At 43.6% G+C, this 26,208-nt stretch overlaps 1 protein-coding gene across 4 annotated transcripts; it reads right to left on the bottom strand.

Annotated features, from left to right (window-relative positions):
- Positions 1–790: 790 nt before the first annotated feature.
- On the bottom strand, positions 791–24,796 carry SERPINE2 (serpin family E member 2). Of its 4 annotated transcripts, none has more exons than XM_054834948.1 (10): positions 24,701–24,796; positions 10,937–11,211; positions 9,637–9,756; positions 8,255–8,482; positions 6,997–7,194; positions 4,258–4,456; positions 4,011–4,111; positions 2,917–3,003; positions 2,283–2,366; positions 791–1,472 (listed from the first exon to the last, which is right to left on the bottom strand). In XM_054834948.1, exons 2-10 carry the CDS (start codon positions 11,190–11,192, stop codon positions 1,435–1,437), a joined length of 1,311 nt encoding a protein of 436 aa, XP_054690923.1. In that variant the 5' UTR covers positions 11,193–11,211; positions 24,701–24,796; the 3' UTR covers positions 791–1,434. The 4 variants fall into 4 exon arrangements, with proteins under 4 accessions (XP_054690923.1, XP_054690924.1, XP_054690922.1 ...); XM_054834949.1 differs by lacking the exon at positions 24,701–24,796 and adding an exon at positions 24,384–24,403 and having other exon boundaries at positions 9,637–9,753; XM_054834947.1 differs by lacking the exon at positions 24,701–24,796 and adding an exon at positions 24,384–24,403.
- Positions 24,797–26,208: the final 1,412 nt, after the last annotated feature.

Below are 26,208 nucleotides of genomic sequence, written 5' to 3' on the forward strand. Positions count from 1 at the left end.
TGTTACTTCTCTCCCCTTGCCACGTTAGTACCTGTATGCTGTCTGTGGCAGTATATTACATTATCCTGGGTTTTGTACTGGGTGAGGACTGGCCATCAGCGACACATTCAGGTATTTTCTACCGGAAGCATTTTCACTTCAACTTGTATCCTTACCTGACAAGGACACTCAACGCTCACTCATCCTCCAGCTTGTGCAGCAGCCATCTACTTACACCAGGGCTGAGCCTGTCAAACACTACAGGATTTTTTTCTCCCACAGAACACCATCACCCAGCCTCCCCTCACAGCACACATGCCCTTAAGAGAAGCAGCAAATACCAAAGACTTACCTTCCCCATCCAAATCCCTCGGTTGCCACAGGAGCAGTACAACATGCTTGCAAACAAAGAACCATCTGTGACAAACCGAAGGGATTTACTGCTTATCTTTTGAAGACTGCCGCACTCAGGAGAGTCCTGCAAGGGGCTGAAGACGTGCAAACGTGCACAGAACCTGCACCACAGGGAGCAGGAGGAAAGGCCCCAGAGGTGCACTGAGATGTCCTCATGTGGCAGTTTTAGCAGTAAATACAAAGAGTTTGCTCTACAGATACTGAACCCATGGATAATTCATCCACAGCAGAATACCTTTTCTGCTGAAGTCAATCAGCAGCAGAAAACCACCCACACAATAGAAAAAAAAAATCTCAAAACCACCCTTCTTTTACCTCCCTTAGAAGGAAGTCTCAAATGCATACTTCACAGGGCTCTGGACCCAAATACCCATCAGCTCATCCATGATCCACAACATTGACTGTTCATAATGCAGTTTTATTTTTTCCTTTGTACAAAAACAAATATAAAATTTAAATCCAATAGAAAGTGTATACTAGCAATGACAAGTTTACATTACAATAAGACAGGACAATGCGATGTGTATCTAACACCACATTAGTTTTAAAACTCTCAGTGATACATGCACTATATAAAATAAAAATTGCTAGAACTTTTAATCTATTTCTACCAAGAATATCCAGGTACCAAGATACTCAAGAACCAAAAGTAATCTTGATAGGCGGTATCTACAAAATTAAACCTTTTCCACACACAAGAAGAAACCAACATTAATAGAAACATTTAACATTCTTTGTTAAAATCCTCTCACAAAAGCCATACATAAAATTTTTAGTAGATACAGAAAAAGCTCAAAAGTTTGTTAGCATAGGTAACCATTCAGTAGTTTAGAGAATCTTTTAGACATTTTGAAGAGATACTGTAGTTTTCAATCTGTACTTTTCCCCACAAAGCCAGAACTACGTCGACTCCTGTTTCAAAACCTAGTCAGTGGTTAAAACTAGCTCTTGAGTGAAGTCAAAGAGTAGTGTACAAAATATTTAACAGAACAGGGGTGTGTCACATGAGTGTTTACTTCTTGAAGAAAGTCTTTTCCACATTCAAGGTTTGTTTATTTGTCCCATAAACAAGATTGTACCTGAGGGATGAAAGGAAAATAGTCTGTAAATACAGTTAAATTTTTCCATGAAAGCATACAGTCCACAGAGCACAGCTGAGCTACCTCATCACAGTCTTGTCTAGCCTCCCTCAAGTTTGTGAGCCCAGGGAAGCGTATGTTTGGATAGGTGGCCAGCTCATTTCTAGAGACACACAGCCCTGTTGATGCTCTGTGGAGCCTCGGGATGGGGACCGCTGCCAGGAGCCTGTTCATCCCCCACTGCTGGCAGCTGCAGCTTGTTCCCTACTAACTAGCACATCTATCATCCACATGTCACTGCAAGAAGTAGATGAGTTATTCAAAGTAACTGGGGCAGCTCTGCTCTAGCAGAGTCAACCCATACTGCAAAGAAGCCATCATCGCTATGTTTGAACACTCACTTCTGTTCACAGCAGGCTGGGGCAACACCCTAGATCCCTGAAGCCCCTACTCTAGCCTTTGCCCTCACACTATTTTACTGTCCATCACAAAGCTGGGTCCTATTCACCAATTCGCTACTAGCAACAGAGTTATCTCCTCTCCACTCAGGAGCTGTGAGTATTAAGGGCTGTTCTTTTTCACCCGTGAACCTGCCATGCTTGTTTCTCTTAACTTGGTAGCCAATACTTATTTTCTCCTGTTCTGAATTGTGTTCCAAATAAAATAATCTAATATTAAAGGGATAAAGATATACTTGCAGGATTTTAAAAAAAAAAAAATAGTTATTCAATACCTCCAGTCTTCTTTTATCTCTACTGCATAGCCGATATTCAACTTCTTAGCAAAAAAGTACATACACATGCTGCTTACCTGTAGGATTGTGCCGGATGAAAAATACAAACGGCCTGTCTACTATGAACCAAGGAGGGGATGACCTGGCTATTAAAATTGCAGCTTGCAAGAAAGATAAGGTTTAAAGTTAGACAAAGCAAATACCACAACACATTATATACTCTATCAAAGTGAAGTTTCCCAGTGTATACTAAAAGCTTGCACAGGTAGAGATAAGTGCCCAAAACCCACCAACTTGAACATTTAAAGGTGCACAGGTCACATTCCTATGGTTATAGGAACCATATTAAAAAGACACAACACAAGACCCACGGAAAGCTAGAAGGAAGTCTTGGGTTGTCACACAAAGGATGTAGTAGCTTAGTCCTCTTTGCCACCTGGATAGCCAGGAACATTACATAGGTGGACAAAGTGTTAGCTATTAGAAGACACTTCTCTAGAAGTAAGCTTGTTTATGTTTCTTAGCATATACTAATGGTGTGATCAATATTGACAAGTTGGGATTTTCCCAAGGTATTGCACAAAATCCAACAACTGATCTGAAGTCAGAGCGCATTCCTGCGACAGTCTCAAAGCGGGCTATCTTTGCTTAGTGATATAGCCTTCTAATATAGTTTTCCCAAGTCTGACAGTTATCAGTACAGTTGCTTACTTGTTGCTGCAGAAGCTTTGGTTCCATCTTCACTAACTTCAATTTTTGTCTTTTGCAGAACATGAGATACATGAAGACCTTCTGTTCCTGAAAAACCCAAGGAGAACAGCACTTTCAGTATAACAAACTGCAAGAGTCCTGAAGTACCTTGTAGCTAGCAGCTATACTAGCATGGCCAAGAATAATAAAAGCTGCTACAATCCTGAAGTTGCAGTGAAGAACACTACTGGTAATATCTTTGAGTATACTAACTAGGTGTGTAATTAAAAAAAGGAAATAACTTATCTTACTCCTCCCCATTTACTAGGGTTTTTTTATTTGATGGTCTGTTAGAAGTGTTCACTTGCTTTAGTTTTAATTAAACAAATGACTGAAAAAAATGCTATCTGAATTTGAGTTACACTCCCATTTATCTCAATGGGGGGGATGGCAGGCAGGGAAGCACTTAACAAGCCACCTTGCTTTCAGTGAAACACAGGGATTTCTTTTCAAATTAAGCCAGCACAAGACAGACTTTTTTTTGTTAGATCTCTCTGTAGAAGCTAATCAGGAGTTTAATGAAAACAGAGAACAGAAATAAGATGACATTTTAGAGCCATGAGATCAAAAAGTGTCTACACCCGACTTTCAGATACTAATAATTACAGCTCTGGTTTGGTTCAGCCCCTTAAACCGGGAATTTAGTCCTTGAGCTTTCCTACAGCTCAAGAAAGTCATTAAACACATACTTCAGGGAAAAGTTAAATACTACAGGTGCAGTATTTGTTACAGTCTAAGGAATGGTATTGTTAGAAGTCCCACCATAGATTTTAGACAACGCTTGAGACCCTCAGGTTGTAGTATCAAATCTTAAAATGCTGACCAACATGATTTACTGCTGTAATGCAAGACAAGGGGGAAAAAAGCCACTGCAGTGTTCGGTAGCAACAAGCAGCCATGCTTGGCTGGCTACGAAATAGAACTTTGCCGCAATGTCATGGTAACACTTATTCAAGACAAAACAGACAACTGCATTGGTAAAACAGTGCTTTATTCAGGGCCAGAAACAATGAAAAAGGACCACCATGGATTTAAAAAAATCCCCCAAAACTTACTTGTTATTTTTGCAAAGTTTGCTTTTGACTGGTCAAACATATCTGTAATACCAAGTGCTTTCAGAGGGTCCTTTAAGTCTGTTTCTGCTACTGCTGTAAATCTAGTTGGAACAAACAAAAAAGAATGCATCAGTATTATGCAGGAAAGTTGCCTTAAGCACTCTGTTTCTCCTGTATCAGAGGAGATACATGTATATGACCCCCAAAACACTCCCTGAAGGAAAAAATGGGTTACATCAGTACTTACTTGGGTAAAATAACCTGCACTCTCTTTGCTACCATAGTTGTCATCCAGCTTCCTATTGTTTTTGTGCTGATGTGGGGAATGATAGCAGAGAGTGGCGTTGTGCTTTCGGTAGGCAGAGCAATCAGCATGCTTATCATTTCACCGTGGTACGGCAATTCAATGATGTTGTACCACAGCTCATTTGGAGTACTTGTAGTGCCTAAAAAATAAGTAAAACTAGTGAGCCATAATTCTTACAGCCTTAAGTCTCTATTTTACTTTTAGACACCTACTGCTATAAGAGTCTGTTAGGAAACCTTTGCCCACATCTTAAAGCTGACTAAAAAAAGTCACAGACTGCCTGCTTTCCCGCTAAGCAACCCTTGGAGAGCAGCATGGGCTCTGCACAGATACTGGTTTGACAAAAAGCACAGTCAGAATGACACCATGAAGCAAATACTCATTTGAGTTTGATATGCATGCTGTTTCCCAGACAAACCTCATCAGCCCAAAGTGGCAAGCCAGCTATGTTAGAAGTCACCAGGTCTGTGAATCAGCTGGATCTCTGCTTCAGATCTCAGCTGTCCCAGAACCAACTGAGCACTGAGAAACGAAAAGCAAGAAAAAGCAGCAAACTATCTTTCCAAACTGAAGAGATCTTGTAGACAAGCTCTTTTCTCCAAGAGTTATTGGAAGAGCTCCTGTGTGAAGTAGTCTGTTGCATTTACTTCATTTTCTTGCTTAATAAGGATCTCATTAGGAAGCAGTCTCAAGTCCTTCAAGGTAGTGGAGAGCAGCACTTCGAGGCAGAGCAGGAGGCCAATTAGATGAGGAGTGAGATAGCAACGCCTCCGTGAGTCACAGCAAGTGCTGGGAAGACTGTCTTTGAGCAACCCTCTTCTCCAAGTTCCCTTTGGTTACTGAGGGATTTCTGGCACATGACTGGGAAGCAAATGCTTTATATAGGAGTTTCAAGTGAAAACTTGTCAGTTTAACTACAGACAGGGTTTCTGGGAAAGATTCTGGAGAGCAATAAGATCTTATTATCTTTCCACTTTCTTCATGTAAGTCTGCACTTGTCAGCCCAAGCTGAAAATTGACATCTTCATTAGAAATTTAATCTTGTTGCCAGGCTCATGCAACCTGCCTTGACTGAGCTCATATTGCTAGAAAACTGGCAGTATTGCACTTATTTTGCAGTGATTGTGTCAAGCTTGGCGGTTTGATTATTTCCTTTTATTATGACAGTGGCCTAGGGCCTACAGATCACAATACCGGTTGCATAAGTCAGCCACAGGACAGTAACAAAAGGTCAGCTGTCCAACAGTGAAGCACTACCATCCTGATCTGCTGTGTGCTACTATCATTGCATATCAAGGCACATCAAACAGGAGGGGAGTTAAATCCCATGAGTTGACTGAAGATGAAGATGCTTAAAAAATTTAAACTTTTAAAGATACCTTTGCAAGCATAAATAAGATAGAAGCCCTGCATTAGGATATTCAGTGATACGCAACCTAAACCAAGTCCTAACTCAGCAGTATTTCTCTTGTTGCTTTCTAGTCTCTATAGTTTTTAGCCTCAATAGTTTTTCTAGCTTAAACGTAGGCCAACATAATGGAGTTTTTAACAAGCATGAGAATCAAAAGTCAAAAGCCTCTAAGATAACAGCCTTGCTAAAGCCTGTCTTAAGTTACGAACTGCTTTCAAACCCCACAGAAGAGTATATACACTGCAGTAGGCTTCCCCACCTCCTCCAACTCACACTTTCAGCAGTTATCATCTCAAAGTATCACATTACATCTGCTTTAATACATGGGTTTGGGACAGAAAGTCACAGCTGTTGACTTTAACACAAATCTAATATTAGTTGAGCACTACTGACAGTAAAACTGGGCATTTAAAAGCACAGTGGGCCTTGGTTTTTTGATTTATAGCAAGCTGTATTCTCAGGCCTGTTTCTCAGACTGTTCAGCACACACGGAAGCTAGTTCCAAGCAGCACTGCTCTCTTCTTGGAAGAGCACAAGAGAAGATGTTTTTTTGATCAGAGCTTCAGTCTTACTTTGACCAATAAAATCCCGAAAGGGCTGTAACGCTGAAGCTCTGAAGTACATTGTCAGTCACATCAAGCTGCCTATGTCAGCTCAGAGTCTCTGATGGAAGTCTGGCTGAACCTGCTGAACTTCTTTTCACTTGTGACTCAATTTGAATTTGAAGAGCAGCTTCACACCTTGAGAGATACAGCCAAAATACTAACCCTGTGCTCCTTTGGCTCCCACAGGACTGGGGACTGTGCAAGTTCCATTTCTTTATTATATAGTAAAATATAGATTGATTCTACTCCAATCTTTCTTTCCTATACAGCTCATCACCAGATAAACCTCAGGGTTCTGTTTCTGTTGGCAGTTTTCCTTTATTCTCACCCCTTAAAAAAATAAGGATTTATTCTTACTGCAAAGCTTAAGTAACATGCAAAGTTCTTAGTTTGGGTACTTCAGGTTTTCCTTTTTAAAGGAAACAGGATAAGGCAGGTACTTTGACAGAGTATTCAGCCTTAAGCAACTGTTAAATACCTTGCACAGCAAGCTTATCCATACCTCAGCAGTATGAGACGCTTCTGTAACACAAATCCTCCTACATCAGCTACGATAAGCAATACTATTAAAACCCACATGTACAGCAAAGTCTGGTTTCCATTTGAAGGAAAAGAGCAAGTTTTACAACCATTGTTGGTGACAGTGGGAGTTACTGAGCTTACCACAGCGGAAGATAGATAATTGGGACAGCATAGGAACTTGGTAGGTCTTCCCATCAGCTCCATAAAATGGACGTTTCTTTGTATTTTCAGGTCGGAATCGTGATTTCCACAAGCCCTTGAAATACACAGCATTTACTAGAACCAGTCTGGTCAGAGTGCCATCGATATCGTCTGGAGCTACAACCTGATCGATCATACCTAGAAGAAATAAAGAGAGTATCTGCTGTTATAATGCTGACCAACTGTTCCTGAAGAACCTGAAGCACATATTACTTTAGAGGCCTCTTGATCTGTGAGTGTGCCAATTCCTCATGGGGTAATATATTTGAGGTTCATAAACCCAATGGTACTCTTTGTCAAAAAGTAAACTTTTGGGATAATTATAAAGCAAATATATCTTGCTAATCCATAGAGTGGTGTTATAACTAACAGCACTAAGTTACCCTTTCCAGCACATGAGCAGATTGACATCTATGCTACAGTGGTAATAGTTCCAGCTGAAGCACCTCCCCATTCACACATTGCTATGCAAAACTGGTGATGTGGTAGAGAAAGAATTTGACAGCCTCATTTCACAAATACCACATCCAACATCATTAACACACTCCTCACATCCAGGAGGCACTGGTTTTAAACTCCAAGAGATACCAAACATGTAGTTCAGCTAGACTATGAGTGTGCTGCAAAATATGATCTCTGGCTTTAGCATATATAAGCTTGACAACTAGATACCAAGTGGCTTGAACCATGAGGAGTTCTGTCAAGGCAGGGTTAATTAAACATTCTCCATTAAACATGACTCCTAAGAACATGGCCATATCTTGCAAGAGTTTAGTGTAGTAAAAGCAAAAGCTGAACTGCTCTACAGCTTTCCACAAGTCTGATTTACTGAGAAACATGCGAGTTGCTTGGAAGCATCTATTATGTTTGATAAAGCATAGCTCCAAGAGAACTCTGCTTGGATTTCTCACCTGTTGTATGAAGGCAAAGAGCAGTAGAAGCTTCCCTGATCCCATGGACAGATGGACACACACACATCCCTCAAGGTCACCAGACAGGCACATCTGCTGGGGCAGTGAGACTGCAGATTCCTGCCCCACCAGCTCCAAAACATCACACTAACACCAGCTTAAAGATGGTTTTCAGCTGCAAGGCAGAGCTTTTTCTGCCTCCCCACCTTTCCCCAGTATTTCCATCTGAACCCAAGATGTCTTGGACACCACCCTGCCATGCACAAAAAGCACTTGCCAATACTCACCCCTTGTTTCATTTTTCACCCACTGGTTGATGGAATCACATGCTGCATTTGGGTCCTCAAAGTCCACGCTCTTGACACTGCACTGAAACACCTCTTTGTTCCTTGTAACAAAAGGCACTTCCATTTTAAAGCCACTCTTTGCAAAGACTGCATTAGCAATTGTAACAATGTCTTTATTCTTTTTTGAGACTATGAGCCTGTTTATCTTCTTTAACGCTTTACCAACTCCTAGTTGGAAAGAACAAGTTTAATTTAGAATAAGATGATGAACAAACTTTATATGCAACTATTAATGACATGAAAGCTCAGACATTAAGTGCTGGACTAGAAAAGGAGACCAAAGCAGGCATTCTGAGAGGCCTTCCAAAATACCCATTTCTTATCTCTCATCTGAAGAACACTGTTTCCTGGTAAAACCACAACCTTCACTGAAGCCTGCTGCCCCTCTAGCTGTCTGCTCAGGATGCTGCCAACAGTGCTGGGGATAACATTGAGGTTCAAGCCTTAGCGTGGAGCTACTAATCACACTCTTCCACAGAGCAGACTGTTCCAAAATGTATTTCATGTCATGTAAGCCCAGGTCACCTGTCAGTTCTGTGACAGTGACAGAGAGAGTCAAGGGCTCAGCCTGCTCACTCAGAGCCAAGAGATCTGCAGGTAGTCTTGAACCTCAGAATGCAAAGCAAAAGTTGTTTTCTCACCATCCTTCCTTTCCATTTACTGGAGAATAAAGGAAGCTGTCAAGATTTCTACAATAAGGTTCAAGTCAAGTCTTAGTTTAAAACTAGGTCCTGGCCTAAATCAGCTACAAGCAGAAGTCAATGCCTTAACACGTGAGCTTGCCTTTAAAAAAGGTAAAAGGGAAAGCAGTAGGTTCCAGTGCTTACAGTCAAGATCCTTAGGACCTGAAAGCAGCTCGTACGGAGTGCTTGCTAGCTCCTTCACTGTATATGAGAGAAGCCATACGGCAGCCCAGAAGAACTGCTATGTTCACCATACCCAGTTCTCCCCGTTGTTATGGCTTATGAATGAGTGCTTGTCTACACAGGGAAGCTATTGCCAGGCAAGCAACTTCATGTTCAACCTTATACTGAACAGGATCCTTGGGTGGCTGTTTTTACAGCAACTATTAACGGGCTCCCTCTGTTTCCCAATACAATTTAGGCAGAAACATTTCCAGACTGCTTCCTTATGTAGACAAGCTTGAGATAAGATATAAAGGGAATAAATTAGTTCAGAGTTATTCTCTTAGCTGCATATAAGAAAAAGCCTCAGATGGCTTTGCTGTTTCATGTATCATGAATGCTTTAGCAGTACCACTTGTATGAATTTCTACATGTTCACTCTCCAATATTATGGGCAAAGTCTTTTGGAGAACATACCATAACAGAGGTTCTCAAACTGTATTCTGTGGACCACTGGTGGTCCACGGAGCACTTTCTGGTGGTCCGGGGAGAGCTGGCTGGTCTCATGATGCTGGCTCTCCTCTTTGCTTCCAGCTGCTAAATTGCATTAAAAGACAGCTAAAGATAAATTAAATACTTCCCAACTATTACCTTTCCAAAGAAGCAGTTACTGTAGTTGCCAAAGAACTGTAAGGCAATCACGAACAAGAGCAGAGATCTGTGCAGAGACATAGGTAGCATCCCGTAACACAGCCCTGTAACAAGGTACTGGCTACCTTCTAAGGAGTTTGAGAACCTCTGTGTCTCAATTAGGATTAGAAAGTCTGCAGGCCAAATAAAACCAGTTGATCTAACACTTCAAAATTTTTGCAAGTACTTATATTTTGAGCATTCAAGTGTTCTTAAAGTTGATTATCCCATGAAGAGATTTCAATCTACAACATTTAGATCTCAAACTGATAAATCATTTCGCTGTACTTTAAACCCAGAACCAAAACAGCAAAGCAAATGAAGACAGGACAACACGTTATATGACAATACTGCTCAAGATTTAAATGTGCACTTACCTCTCGGAGGGTTTCCTATTCCTGGAAGGCAGAATGCTGGCACTAAGTTGTTAAGTCTTGCTGGCAAACACTCACAAAAATACTCAGCATGCAAAGTAAAGCAGCAAGAACCTTCAGCCTACACCCTCTCAAGGGGCAGACATCGGCAGAGGAATACACACACAGACGCATGCAGTGTCAGAGACAAGCAGAAACGGCTGTTACAAGAGGGCGCTACCAGAACTACAGATTCAGGGATCTTGACAGCAGAAACACAAATGAACAAAACTGAAGAGCATCAAAGTGGAAGTATCAATTGTATGGTTATAGCTTGCATTGCTTTCAACGTGACAAGAAATATTCTCTTGCCCTGTTATCTAAGGAGTGGCACATTAAGGACTGTTCAGTACAGCCTTGAAATGGAGTACTGCAGACTTCCTGCACAGTGCTGGCACTGGACTGCCATCCACACTGCTCTGAAAAATCAATTTTGCAAGGACGAAGGCAGTTCTAGCCAGTGCCCTGAAGTCGTTAAAGCTGCTTATAAGCCAGTTCAAGTATATATGTACATGTCCATACCCAAATTGCCAATTAACTTCAAGCATGTCCATTTTGTGCTTTGGTAAACAGAGTTAATTGGTGTATGATGCAATCTACCACACTTTGAAAGCCACCTCAAAACAGCATGAAGATTTAACAAAACACCCAAAACCACCTTAGGAATCACTGACCATTTACGCTGTATCTCATCATAGTTGTCAGCTGCTTCTTTGTCTTGCCATCAGCACCCAGCTGCAACACCCCCAGGACTGATGCAATCCCATGAGGAGAAACAACAACATTGTCCTGAGGCTTAGCTTTCACTATCTGATTGAAGACCTGGATCCCAACATCAGAGCTAAGTTCCTCCAAAGGATAAAAACTGAACTGGGAACATACAGATGTTAAAGTCCCAAGAACAAAGAGAAGTGGGAAGTGCCAGTTCATGATTTCTGGTTGGAGATACCTGTAAGAGAACAAGAGGGAAAAGTTAAGTCATCTTTCACAAGTACAGCATTTTTATTTTCAACTTAAATTCTTATTTACCTAAAAAGCAGGCAAGTCTTGAACATGCTCCCCACACCATTCACAGAGCTCTGGCAATGGGACTCACACCTGCATTTTACTGCTACCAGTATTTTAGGTCTAGAGGTTTCCAGGAGCAGAGGTAACCACAAACCAGCTAGATATCAGTGACTATACAACAGGACAAAAGCCACCAAGTTGTGTGTGGTGGGAGGTAGTCTCCCAAGTTCAGTTAGTTTTGTGTTTCAATTAAATGGAGCCTTGGCATTCTATTTAAACTGCCCTTTAGGATAAATTAGTGCTAAGAAGCCTTGTGGTATGGTCCTCGCCCACTAAGATGTGATGCACAGTGCATTTTATAGATCATTTTCTGCAGTGAACAGAAGCATGTATACATATGCAAACAGACCTTCTGTTGTGGGAATTTACACCTGCCTAGAATAATAAGAGTTAGCTGCATAACTGGCATTTTCCATGATGGGAATACAGAAGGTGGCTTTTACATTTCAAAATGCAAGGTTCAGCTTGGATCTTAGCCCGTACTTTTCCATTTAAGAAAATTCAGCAGCTAATGAGTACAGAAGGAAGGTCACATTCAAAATGGGTCAGTCTTCATCTGTGGATCTAGCACCTAACAGAACTCAGTATCGTTACACCCATGACCTCCTAGGAGCTGTGGCACAAACAGCAGCAACAGTTTGTTCATGACCTCTCAGGAACAGATTAGAGAACCAAGCCCAAATCTTAAACACTGGCTGCTGTAACTACTAGGCTGTATTTCCTCCTCATGGAAGTGTATTCAATCCCTTTTTGTTAGGGCAAACAGGTACTTAGAGGAACAGTCATGCAATAATCTCCTGTTTCATGAAATTAGGTTCCCTGCTCACCTTTGAGAAGTTTAGCCACAACATTTTCATTTTAAAACATTTCAGTTGCACAGTTCAAGAGTCCCAACTTCTATTTTGAGACCAACAAGCGAGCCTGCTCCCCAGTGAGCCGACTGTGGTACCCCAAGAGCACGCTTTGGTGTTAGGCTCTCAGAGACACTGAGCAGTCAACTAGTTCACCCAAGGCTGATCGGGCTGCAGAAGGTATACAACTGATTAAAATGTCATTTGCATACCACATGCAAACCCCCAAAACAGGTGTCTCCTCCACTCGGGCCCTCTGCTCAGCAATGCTGGCTCCATCAGCCCCTGAGCCGGCGGCCAGCAGAGACGCAGCGTGCGGGCGGGAGCGCGTTTCGGCTGGGGCGTTATTCACAGCCGCCTCCCACTCACACGAAAGGGCGTACTGCACCCAGGAGCTCTGCCATTGCACAGCCTACCTACGCTGCCAAGTTCAAACCATGCTGGAGCACTTGATTACCAGAAAACCAGCTGGTGTTTGTACAGATTCATTTAATCATCTTTTAATAGCATGTACTTTAACTGTGCTAAAACACTTGAAAGCAACAAATACAGCATTTCCACTTTCTTCTACACCATTTCAGGGGACAGAATTGGCTTTGTCAAAGTTTGCCATTGCAGCACTGAATAAACCAAATGCTGAACATGAGATAAAACAGGAGTTGAGAATCTTTCTCCCCCCAACCCAACTGTTAGTATAGCTGTGACCAGAGGAACCTGTTGGACTGATCTAAGTTATGCAAGAAAAAGTGAAAACGCTGTCCTACAAAGCAGGTTAACAGCCCACCCACTAATTAAGTCTTTCCCATCAACCTACTAATCCCTCAAGCAGTTTTGGAGTCACTGCAGTACATACAATCCCTTCCAAAGGAGCTCCAGACCAGCCATCAGCTGGCACTACTCAAGGCCAGTCTGAAAACTAGGCTGATTTGGGCAGCTGCAGCCGAGACCCACAGGAGGAAAACCCAGATGCCATCTGACCTGAAGGAGGTTACACAAGTCCCTTCCTAGATTTGTCCTGCATCCCGCAGGAAGCAGTTGTGGGGAGGGCCAGCCTGACAGGGAAAGTGAGCTTGTACTTTTATTTGTTAAAAGTGTTAAGAAATATTGTTAAGTGTTCTTTGATACCAGCACAAGCAAACAACCCGAAATCTCTAGTTTTGCTCTTAGGGGGAAGGCTTCCCTCTCTCCCAGGCCACAGCTCTACATCGAAGGCAATGGTGCCTTGCAAGGGGAAAGTGTGGCTATGGTTTGGGTTTAAGGGTTTTTTTTGGTGGTTTGGTGACCATCTCTTCTTCCTACCCATAGACTCAAGGGGCAGTGTAAACAAAAATTCTTAATCCAAGTATTAATCAGACTTTTACTTTTACCTAGTACCTTGGCAAAAAACCCCAAACCCATAACTGTTAGAGATTCTTAGTGGATGCACTTACAAGTAAGCAAACAGTTAATGTTGGTGCAATACAGCCCATCCCATGTAGTGATGGAGACCAAGGATAGTGACAGACAACACAATCACAGAGCACACAATTTGAGCTGTAATTTGAAAACCCTGCTTTTGATTGAGGCAGCTCCACCTGATCCAGCCAGGAAACCAGAAGCTATTGGGCTATTTTGAACACATCTACCCTTGACACATCACATTGCCCTCATAATATACTTCTGGCAAAGACAGGAGTGACACTTCCATGAAACCAAATAAAATGTTTCATTGTCATTTATGTACTGCATCTGTGCAAGCCTAACTGAAGTCAGACATTTCTCTTCTTTGCCTTTACCACAATATATTGCAAGTCCCAAGTTTTCTACTTCATTGGTGACAGCTACCAACAGCCTTGTATATTCCCCATGACACATGTGCAAAGCCTTGTCAAAACAACCCAGCTCTGCTCCCAAGGCCACTGCTGCAGGATTTTGGTTTTGTTTTTTTTGTTTCAGGGGAAAAAAAAAACTATTACCTCCTGTACCTGGCTTCCCCAGAGATCTCCATGCTCGCCTAACCTCTCCCTCCTGCTATGCCATTAAGGCGGGTTGGTCTCCCTTTTGGAGCACAGTCTCTAGCAGATACCTATTCAATAAGTGAAACAACATTGTGCAGTCATGTGAGCACAGGAAAAGCATACAACCGCTTCTCAGCAATAGTAACAGAGCAGTCACTTCTCGGTCCTGTCATACCCATTGTATAAGTTAACCAGCTAACTGAGGAGCGAACTTTATCTTTGAGTAGAAGTGGCATTCATGTTATTAATGTTTCTGGCATAGGTTTCAGTATATGCAACTTCTCTGCTGTTCAGTAATGTGAAGTACATTTGCATATCCTAAAAAAAAAAAAGAAACAGCTTAAGTACAGTGCAAGGAGAAAAAATCCAAAAGGATGTAAGATGTGTAGGTTGGAAAACAGTTGACCTGCTATACAGAATACCAACAAGCTTTCAACAAGCCTTCATAACACTGAAGCTAAAAACTTAGTGATAGTTAAATTTTAATCTAATGCTTCAAAAAGCCAAACAAAAATACAAGCTAGGCATTTCTTTCCTTATGACCTTTATATTTTTACAAAATTAACTGAGGAGGAGGAAGGTGTATAGGCAAATTCATTTACATAAGTGTGGGCTTTTGAAAGATGCCAAACTAAAGAAAAACCCCTCTTCAAGGTAGGCTGCCCACTTCTTAGATTGAGAACTTAAAGGACAACATCCCACAACTTGAACTTCTGAACAGGCAACAGAAATACTGACGCTGACCCAATGAAATGCATCTAGAGAATAATAAAAAACAGCAAACAAATATAGTTTGTTATGCATATCCAGTTCTTAACACTAACACAAAAGTTTCTGAACAAAACAGATAACAGCATCATGCATGGAGTTGTAAGAGGGATGCCTTGTCCCTGGCAAGTGTACTGAGAGCTCCAATACTCCACCTGCCTCACTGAGCAGCACCATACCACAAGTCTGTACACCATCTTAAATTAGTAGTTACTACCCATACCTATCTGCAGAGCCTAAGTTTAAGCCGCTGTGTATTTTTAGACAAGTGGTCTAGTTGGGCACAGAGCTCTGGGGAAGACAGGAGAGGAACACCACAGCGTGTTACATCTGCACTGGTAATTTTGTATTGTTTGATGACAGATGATGAAATGTCTTCAGGCTACCAATCTCCGGATGACCTCGGGCACTAGCTGGTGTTGCAAACACTTACCCTCACATATACTACGCAGCACGCTCAACTCTCACTCTGCTCAGCTATTCAGATCACCCACATAATGCATAGCTTAAGTTTTTGGCCAAAATTATTATGGAAGTATTTATGTCAATGAAGAGGACACGATGCTTTTGGCCTGCTTGCTACAAAAGCAAAGTTACATTAATACAGACTGTTTGATCTGGGTCTAGAAAGGCATTTGGTGGAACAGGGAGAAGTTACGTCTTCAGCCCCAGGCACAAAAAGCTGCTGAGCATGGATATCCTCCTACAGGAAAGGACTAGCTTCGGAAGGACTTCGTTTTCAGAGAGCCAGCCTGAACTGCTGCACTCTTCCCGAGAGGAAAAGTTAGTTTGGTTCAAGATCAGAGGCAAAAACATGAGCTGGAAAAATACCCACATTTAAAATGTAAGTTGGAAAAAAAAAGACCTGTCCCAGAGAGCCTGAAGAACACTTTGAAGTGAACTGAGAAAGAAACAGTGAACTGTACTTAGATTTTTAGATATCTGTACCAACTGCATGTTAGTATCCTATGAGACACCTCCAAGTGTTTATTTTGAAGCCTGACTTCAACAGCAATCAGGTATAACCCAAAAGGCTGATTCTTGCAGCTGCAAGATGGATTCTGCAGTTTCTTTAAAGACATATCAAACATAAGGAAGTTTAGACACCAGACTTCGCTTCTGTGAAGAGCTGTAACCAAACCAGCAGCAAGCACATCTAAACAGAGTAAACCTAAGCAGCCGAGTCTTGCAGCATTGCTGGTCTCACTGTATCGAGCCCAAAAAGCTCAGAGCCCCTGAGCCCACCTGGCAGGCACTGGGCAGCCTGTGTGCCCAGAGACACTCAGCCTGGGACAAACATTCAGGGACTTCTCCAAGTTTGAGATGTTGATGTTTCCTTGTCAGTGCCATCTGTGCTACTAATTTAAAAGTCTTATTTCAACTGACATGTGAGCTTAAAGAAAGTAGTTTCACTTCAGGCATTTAACTCTCTCCAGCAGGACTGAATAAATACTCCAACTTGTTAATAGTCATTTAAGGAGCTGGCTGAGCACACAGCAATTGTTTCTCCAAAGCAATGAGACCACTCTGGTTGCAATGGGAAGGTCACATGCTGGGTCTTGTTTTTCAGATGATGCACATTTGGCAGCATATTAAAACACTCAAGCCTGTTGGTAGGCTTCTCCTCTCCCCCTCACAGGTGTTCACAACTCCCCCTTGCCTAAGCCTCTTATATGCCAAAACCTTCAGCATCCTCTCCTACCATGCTGCTTAGCCTCTGCTGCATCTAAACATGCTTTTGGGGTTGGAGCAGCAGGACACACAGTCTGAATACAGGTGACTTCAGAAGTGGCTTCTTCCACATGACAGAACTGTGGAATGTTTCATTTTTCTCCAGGTTTTCTGGTACATCCTCAATGTCAGCTCTTCCCTTTCATCTAACAACTCTTTCCAGTGCTTCTTACTTTAAAGAAGTGAGGAAAAACCCCACAGATACAAAAATAAAACCCATGTTATATCAACGTGTCAGGTCACATGAAAAATATCTAACATAACAAAACAGATTTTTATTACTCAGTACCTGGAAGGTTTAGTATATGCAGAGCATTACTAAGAAAGGATGATTGCTAGCTTTTAAGCAGCTCAGAACTTACATTGCTCTCAAGAGGAGTAAGTTACTGTCAACATGAGATAAACATAACTTGTACGCAGAGATAAGCTGGAAGTTTTTTTAAAAAACATTTTGTATGTTAAGATACTGGTCTGACTTCAGGCACTACAGCCAATGTTGCACGCAACTGCGACAAGCATGGTACTGGTTCTGAGGCTTTCCTCTCTCAACCTTACTCCTTTCTCTGCTATTTCTAATTCTCTCACTTTGTTAGTGCATTTGTGTTCGTTTCAAGATGGACTGTCTCCATCTGGAACGCCTCCCTTTCAGCTGTGTCCAGCCTCCCCTGCCAAGGGGGAATTTCCCAGCAGAGCATCGTCTTGTAAAACTGGCTGGCCTCAGACAGGAACCATCTCTTCGTCCAAGCACAGCTCCCACATGAGCAGAAAGTTGGAGTTTAGTGCTTTTTTACAAAGAGCCCCGACCACCACTTCTTGGGAGTTTCCATTTAGCATGGAGAACAGACAGACAAGCTCCATTTAAGACTTCCTGTAGGCTCATGACTAGTGTCTCCTGTTCATAAGCCAGACTGATTCTTCTCACCAGTATCTGCCTTCTACAGCATTAGGTGGTGGTTCATGGTAGTTCACTGCATGATTTCACCACTTTGCCATAACCATACCACAACTACACAAGCGGTATTCAGAGTTTCAAGAATATAGATAGCCATTTATGTATCATTTGCTTTTACTTCCATCCCTCATTTACACATAATTTAAAAAGCCAACCTGAGCTCTGCTTCATGAAGCAAATACACAGTTGGCTGATACCACAGGGCAGGGGGCTTATAAAGACAATTCTGGGACTTTATGGTTCTACCACCATTTTCAAGTTTTATCTGTTCTCTCATTACAGTACAACGATTGTTAAAGTTTCTATGTGTTATTTACTCCTGTATTTACAGCAGAGTTTCCACAGCCTTCTCTAACATCTATTATCAAGTCTTACAGTATCAGGAAGATTAAAGAGAATTATGTTTTTAATTTACTGGTGTCTCTTTATTAAAGAAGTGGTTTTGTTGATCTTAAGTTCTTTATGCAATGTGGTTATTTTAACATAATGAAGAAACAGCATGGGACAGTCAGCCCATCATGACTAATGCTGCAGAACCAGTTTCCCAAAAAGATGCAGTGCAGTGGTGTTCCACAACATGGCAGTGAGGATATACCCTCTTGCTCTGGATTCACCCCAGTAGAAGGAACAATGGTTCAACGATTAAGGTATTTGCCTAAAAGTTAGCAGCAGGTTCGTATCCCAGGCTCCCATTTTAAGGTTTTATGGAAGAAAAGCCTTGTGGAACCACAGTTCCCATATTTACCGCACATTAACAGTGCTCACTATGCAAGTACAGGCTCATTAAGAGCCAAAGGCAAATGGCACTGCAAGCTCCCATTAACAAGGTACAGGGTATTAACTCTTTGGTAATGAGCTGCGTAAGTATAGATTTATGAGGTAACTCCACAAGGTGCTGGACTAACAACAGCTGGTGTCTTACCAACTCAGGTCCCTCACTGCCACCTTTACGTTAACCCCCACGTTTGCTATAGTATTTGGCCTTCTTTTCTTCCGTAAAGCATATTAAAGGGAAATCCAGTACCCTTATTCATTTCCACTTGTTGCAGGACTCATCTGTTACCAGGACTCTCACACTTCTACACCCCTGCAGAGCAGACTGAAATTGCTCCTTCTCTCCCCAGGTCAATGTTAACCTGCTGGTCAGTGGCACATGCGCCATTTCCCACAGATCCAGGACGAGAGCGCAGGAACAGCCTTGTGGAGATGGCTCCACAGCCACTTTGAGACTGCATGGAGAGCTGTGCTTGGAGCAGACTGAACATCCAGAACTCCCCAGTACACGTCCTTCTTTAGAAGGGTTAAGATAGTAACAGCTGTAATACTCGGTCCCAGAGAACTGTCAAGTAAAGAAAAAAGTCCTTGTGAAAAGTAACAAAAGCTAGAGACATAGAATCAAGTCCCCAAACCAACAGTGAAAGTTTCAGTAGAGCTTTGGCAAGGCATGCATGCTGCTGCAGAGCAGAAGATAAACGATTCTTTGCCTTCTATTCTACACCTTCTAGGTTTCGTTTACGCTACAAAAGCGGCACTTGTATTTCCTATTAAACCACACCCTGTGAAGCCCAGTTCCACACTGCATGGTTCAGTCTGGGTTTACAGCACAAGTGAAAACGGGGGTTTCTATTTAGCAATAATATTTTTATACTTCTGGGAAGCTAAGAGAGATGGCAGGAACACTGTTCTAACCATTTACTTCACTTGTCATTGGAGATCTGCAGAGTGATAGGTGACTAGCCCTTTATTTATTAATCACACTGTACAACATTTATAATCAACAGCTTCCTACTTGCAAGGGAATTTAGAAACCCTGTTCTCACCTGAAATACTAGATAACAAATGTAACCCTTAAAATGTAATATAGCCAAGGATTAAAGTTATTAATATTTAAAATGAGAAAATCATTGATTTTCTATCTCTAGGACAGCATCACTGAAACAGACTTAAGCTCACAGAAATCTCAGGTATTAGTTTTCTAGTGGCTTTTTCTCAACCATTTCAGAACTAGCTTAAAGGTTACCCAAAAAGGATATGGATATTCACATTTTTCTTTACAACATATAGACATTTATTCATATTCTTCTTTTCCCCCCCTCCCTAGCTTCAGAAGCAGACCCAGCCAACCACTAAAGCATCAGAAGCCAGAGATGCTGTGAGGATGCAGGAATCGCACCCAGTAAGGATTCAGGAATGAAGCACTGTGCTGGGAACCCTAACTGTATATGCAGATAGACCACCCCTCAGTCATCCGCAAGAGGACTTACATTAACCAGTTAATAAGAATTAACAACTATTTAGAAAACCTGTATTTAAGAAAACACACTCTTTTCATTATTCTGACCTCACTTCCGATTAATCCCAGTGGCTTTACTACAGGTTTCTGGAAAGGCCAGACCTAAATTTCCATAAAAAAAGGAACAACTGAATATGAACTATGCACAAGAATCCTGCAAGAGCAGGTCACGACCTGGTATATTAAACCATCTGATTCAGTTCAGATTGAAAGTTTGTAGGCTGAGTTGTGAGCTGCGTTGGCTGAGAAGCCTCCGCACAGTCCACTGCTATTTCTGTAACGCAGATGACAAACCTCAGCAGAGGAAGTAGGCAATTAGCTGGGAAAGCAGCCTCTTAAACTGAGCTGCCAGAGCAGCTGGAGGCCTCAAGCTTGCTTCATTGCTGAGAAAGCTACATGAACTACTCCTTCTAGAAAAGGAAGGTATATAGTAAGATGGACACATATAGCTAACAGATAAATCCACCAGCTTCTACGCAGGATTTCTTAGATTGCTTAAGGATGTAAAGTACAAAGATAACAGAATGCAAGAAGAAAAGTTAGAGGCATGTCCAGTTCTCCTCTTGTTTTTGTACCTGTAACCTGTCAGAGCCAGTGACAGAGACTGCCCCTCCTCCTATTAAAACAAGAAACCTCAAAACCCACTCACAACCTTTGGCCAACAGAAGCTTGCAGTTCAGACCAGATGACACAGCCATCTCAGAAGCAGCGAGGACCATCACTAAATATCACAACATGCCCTTCTGCAGGAATAGATGTTCGAAGTTCAAGTTGTTAAATAAGAAAAGCATTTAAGAAAACAAAGCTTGGTCAAAGCTACATAGGTGACGAACATGAATTCATATCATGTGCACATCAGCTGAACTAAGAGCACTAAGATGTACCAACATTTCTCAATACTGCTGCTGGAGACCCCAGTGTGATTTACAACCGTAGCTTAGTCTGTTGAGAACTAATATTTCTCACAAACAGTTTCTACCTACATGCTGAGGCCACTACATACACACAGCCTTGAGCAGGGTCTTCAGTTCAGAACTCGCTGGTAATTGGTCTTGATGCCTTCCATCATTGTTCTCATGGTCCCAAGATACTAAAAAGAACTTCAGGACACTGTTTCTAAAACCCAGGAAGAGAACAGGAAGCTGCCTGAAGCATATGGTTTACATCATGCTGCTGAGTATGGTCAGCAAGACTGAGATTTCCACCATGGGGAGATCAATCCACAAGATAAATATGCTTTCATACTTAACCCACTTTGTGGCATATTTATCAGACCCCAGCATGAGTCACCTCCTGATTTCAGCCTGGAAATAAGCAAAAGCATCTTTCTGACTGTTAAAGGTGAACACCAGACCACAGACAAGATACAGTAGCTGCCAAAACTCATGTTTCCACAGACACTGCTCAAGAAGAGGTACTAAAGGATAAATAAAGCAATTCAGTTAGCAGTTAGGTGTATTTCAAGGCCATGACAAACAACTCAAGAAACTATGGCTCGTGCTAGTATTACCACTAAAATTTCCCCATCGTGTTCCTGTCCATGATCACTGGCTCCAACTTCAGCAGTTACCTCCTCTGTGCTTGCAGAAGTATTCATGTAGTTGAGTCATGAACTAGGTTCTAGTAGTAAAGAGGAGATGGGGAAAAAGCAAAACACAGGACAGCTTTTTTCCATAGCATGCTAGCCTAAACTTTTGTGTAACTACAGCTGTAGAATGCTACCACCTTTATTTTAATCTTTTTCTGGTCTCCTCCCACCCCATCATTTTAACCATCACAGAGAAGACACACCTGAACATGTACATGGTTGCACCTATTCAGCTTTCTCATTTTCACACACAGAAGCTATTTACTTTAATAAGAAAAAAATAATATTTTCATAGTTCTCTAATTTACACTTAAATCTTTGAATTCATATGTAGGTTATTGGCTACTCCATGCTACCTGCTCTCCAAAGCTAAAAAGAGGCAATTCTTTATATCATTCTGCTTATTCAAAAGTTGTTTATATTTAGTGTAGGTGCACTGAACTACTACTTACAGGCAAGTACTTTGCTGTAAAACGTGATTTGTAAGTTATGTCACTGGCAATTGGGAGGATGCCCGGAGGCACACAAAGATGACTGCATCCAGCAACACTTTACAGATTAGTGATGATTAATCCATCTTTTCCCTGTCTTCCCATGTATAAAACCTCTGACCCTAAAAGAATAGTAGAATCCAGTTAACAGACCAACTAACTGGAAGTGTTTTGACGATTAGACTGGATTTCCCCCTAATTAGTATTACAAAAGCATGCTCTCTCATGCATGCTTGTGATTAAGCAATCTAAGCGGTCCAGACAACCCCAACTCCAGGTTCCAAGAAAAACCCTCCACTGAGCCTCAGGTTTTTCAAGCCCAAGCACTGCAGTTGCCTAGCAAGAATCGAAAGCCATAACTGGCTGCATGAGCCCGGTAGATACCAAGCCCACCACAGCAACACAAGTCTGTAGCCAGAGCTCCCTCCAAAGTGTTCCCTTACTATAGATGTACGCAGTTTACACGCATCTCTATTTTAATTCCCAGCAATAAGGTAAGGTGGTTATTTTTATATATTTATATACATACACACTTCAATCTAGTTTAAAAATGCTTAGTGCAACTTACAGGGCTCACTGCTTGACATTTTTCTGCCTAACAGCATGCTGTAAAGAAGCTTTAGGACTGGAACACATTTCTGGCTGTGCAATTTAGAGACCCACACTAAAAGTCTCGGCATGCCACTAAGACATGCTATTCTCCTGGTTGTCAATGACAACACCAAACAGAAGCTTCAGCACTTCTGTATACACCTTGAGACAAAACCCACTGCAGACTTCTGTTGTTTTTTATACTGACATGAGTTGATATCATCTCCCACATGAGGTACATAGCTATATATAGACAGCTGGCTATAGTGATGGCCATATCACCATCCAAAGCAAAGAGGAGTTTTTATAACATCCCGATACTCAGGTAGCAGATGCAAGGGTAATTTCCAGATAAACAGCTTTTCAGCATCTTGGGAGTACTGACAAAATTTGCTGACAGATTGTCTGACATACAACTTGTCCATAATTGTTAAGAAGCTGTGGACTAACTAGCATTTGTTACTCAAAGTTCACTCCTATACCAAACAGCTGCTATTCTTACAGGTTTAATCACACCCCATAGAATGCTAAAATTCCAAGCTAGCATATCTTATATGTATTTGAATCAATCTACTTAATTATTCTGCCTTTTTATTTGCAGTAGTCTTCACCTCACACACTTTAAAGGCTCATCTAATCACTCAGCAGGCACGCAGCTACTTTTCACTCTGCTCAGATTTCTGCAGCTTCTCCCCGTTTTCAAAGCTACACAACAATACAGCTGCTTACACCTACGTACGTTTTGTGAGTAGTCCCTACAAAACCAGGTTTCTAATGAATTCCTGTGGAGAGCAGGGAGTAAGATATTACTAAATGCTCACACAAGAGAAAGTGAAGGGAAAAGAGGAAGTCATTTTTCAGTGCAGTGAAAAAACGAATCAGTCTACCAGGTTTCTCTTTCAGGAAGTTGCCCAAGAATGCAATTACAGCCACAAAAACCAAACCATGTTTCAGAATCATATGCAGGCATGAGAAAGGGGGAGAGAAATAAAATCACACCGAGGCCTTTAATCCACAAGCAGATATTCCCAAATTAAGGGAAATCTGACATTTTTTAACGCCTATTTATTAGCACAATGGTATCTCCAAAGGTTTCATTTCTCTGTAAAGATCCTCCTGCATTGCACAACATTGAGCCTAGGTATTGAACACCATTTTAACCAGGAGATAAAAGACTCACTCCTGAAGTGTACTTAGCATTTCCAGATCCTCCCAGAACTAAGCACATGAAGCACGCTCCCACATTATTCAGAAGGGAGCCAAGATAGGAGTTTCAGCTAACCAGTTCTCTGCTTCAACGCACATTTAGTGCCACCAGCACTACCCTGTTTCAGTAACAGAATACATACACCCTGTCCTCCCCAAACTGCAATGGCTGTAAATACTTCTCTCCCATTTCTCTATCACTTGATACATAAAGAAAGTCTCAGTTACTAATTGAATTACAATTTATTTTTTTTAGTACGAGAAAAGCAAGCTCTCTCTCACAGGAGACACGAATGAAGCGAGCAACTTCCAGGTTTCAAGCTCTTACGATGACGCCGATGCTGGGGATGCGACGCCTCTCACACCCGTGAGCGGACGAGCTCCCACGCCGGCCGGGATGCAGCGGAGACCCGGCCGCTTCCCGGGGCGGCGGAGACGCGGGACGCAGCCGATGGCAGGGGGAGCGGGGGTTCCCCACCCGGGGCCGGGCCGGCAGAGCGCAGAGCTACCAGCCTGGGAACCCGCTTCTTGCGGGGGAAAAACTCCCTCCTTGCTTTCAAAAAAAACCAACAAGAGGAAACTCACCACGCCAGCAGCACCCACTCACGCCACAGCGCCCACGCAGCCAGCGCTGGGAAACTTGTGGGCGCAGGTAACAGCAAAGCACGCCGAAGAGCCCGCCGGCACCCAGGACAACGCGTCCGGATCAACCATTTGCGGCCAGCGGCCTCCGGGTTGTCAACAGCGAAACTTTGGTTCCACCCCCCCACGGAGCCCACACACCGCCCCGGCCCCTCTCCTCCTCCGCCGAGCACCGAGCGGCTGCCCCGATCCCTCCAGCCCGCCCCATATCGTCGTCGGTCTCCTCCACTCCCGTGGCACAGCGGCCGGCCCTCGCTCACCTCCCCTCGGCGTTCCCAGCCAAGTCCCGCCGCGGCCGCTACTGCACCGCGCCGCTCGGCCGGAACGCGGCGGCGCCCGGCATTTTATAGGGCCCGCGGCCGGCCCGCCCCGCCCCGCCCGCCCCTCCGCCCGCCGCCGAGCCCCGCGGCTGCCCGCCTCGGGGCAGAGCTGTCGGCGGCCGCCGCTGCGGAGCGGGGAGGGAGGAGGTGCAGCGGCGGGAAGCGTCGGCCCGGCCCCGAGCCCGCCTGAGGGGAGCAGCCCGGCCTGCCCACGGTGTTGCCGTGCCGCAGGCCGACAGCGCGGCGGTACCCCATGGCGCCTGTGGCACTGTAGGGCCCGTCGTGCTAGGCACGGCCGGCTGTGTCCCCTCGCCCCAGGCCTGTCCGCCGGCATGGCTGTGCCCCTGCCCCAGCCACCCCGGGGTCCCCCCGGAGCCCCACCGGCAGCTCTCGCCCCGTGGCGGGGAGAAGGGCAAGCAGAGGCAGCTGTTGTGGTGCCCACGGGGGCAAGGCCCAGCCTGGCAGGACCACTGACGAAGCAGGGGATAGTGAGGGGACAGAGACCACCGAGGCCAAAGGCTGCAAGGTTCCCCGACACCATGAGGCCCCTTCCTGGCAGCGGCGTTGTGGGAGATGCCAGCATTTCGTCGGAAGGGGCACTTCTCACCACCCCGGCCTCCTCGCGTGCTCCCCGTGGCTGGGACCGCTGCGCCCATGTCCTCTAGCAGCAGGGGACAAGGAAACGTGCCAGTGGCTGGGACCTCGATCCCTCGTACGGCGCTGGGGTTTTGCTCTTCGCAAACAGCATAAGGGGGGATCTGAGGGAGGCGAGCTGCTGCTCCAGCATAACGGCATGGGCACGGCAGCATGACAGGACAGAAGTGCAATCCTGGGAAAACACGTGAATCTTAACACTGACTGACAGGCCCGGACTCCTCAGCTGACAAAGCACAAGAGGGAATTTCCACTATTCATACCAAAACGGTGCTGCTGACAACCCCAGAGAAACAGGCAGTGGCAGAGGACAACGCTGCCTTGTTAAGTCATCCTTTCTGCACCTGTTTTCCAAAAAATTTCTCATGCGTGGCACAGTCCAGCTTTGAAGAAACAGGACAAGTATGCAATAAACCACATTTCTTCCCTCAGGAGTTTGGACTCTTCTGGATGAAGAAAAAAACAACCCATCTCCTGGCAGGAGCCGAAGCAGCAGCGGTGGCGGCCACTGTTGGTCTTTAAGGTGGAGAGCCTGGTGTCCACCGAGGTGGCCCTGCGCCTGAGCGAGGTGGCCCTGTGCCTAGGTGAAACTGAACGCTGGCAGGCAGGATGAGATGGCACAGTACAGCGGTGCAGGGAGGCGAGGAGCTCAGCCTCAAGCAGGGCAAGGAGAATTTGGCTGAGACAAGGTGCTGGCACCAGCAGGCTGGGCTCTCGAGGAACAGTTTCTTCGTGGGCAGTGCCAGCTGAGGTGGATGTTTCTTAGGCTGTTTGCTAACTAGCCATTTACTAAC

Source organism: Grus americana, chromosome 9 (genome assembly GCF_028858705.1).
Source record: "Grus americana isolate bGruAme1 chromosome 9, bGruAme1.mat, whole genome shotgun sequence".
NCBI lineage: Eukaryota > Metazoa > Chordata > Aves > Gruiformes > Gruidae > Grus > Grus americana.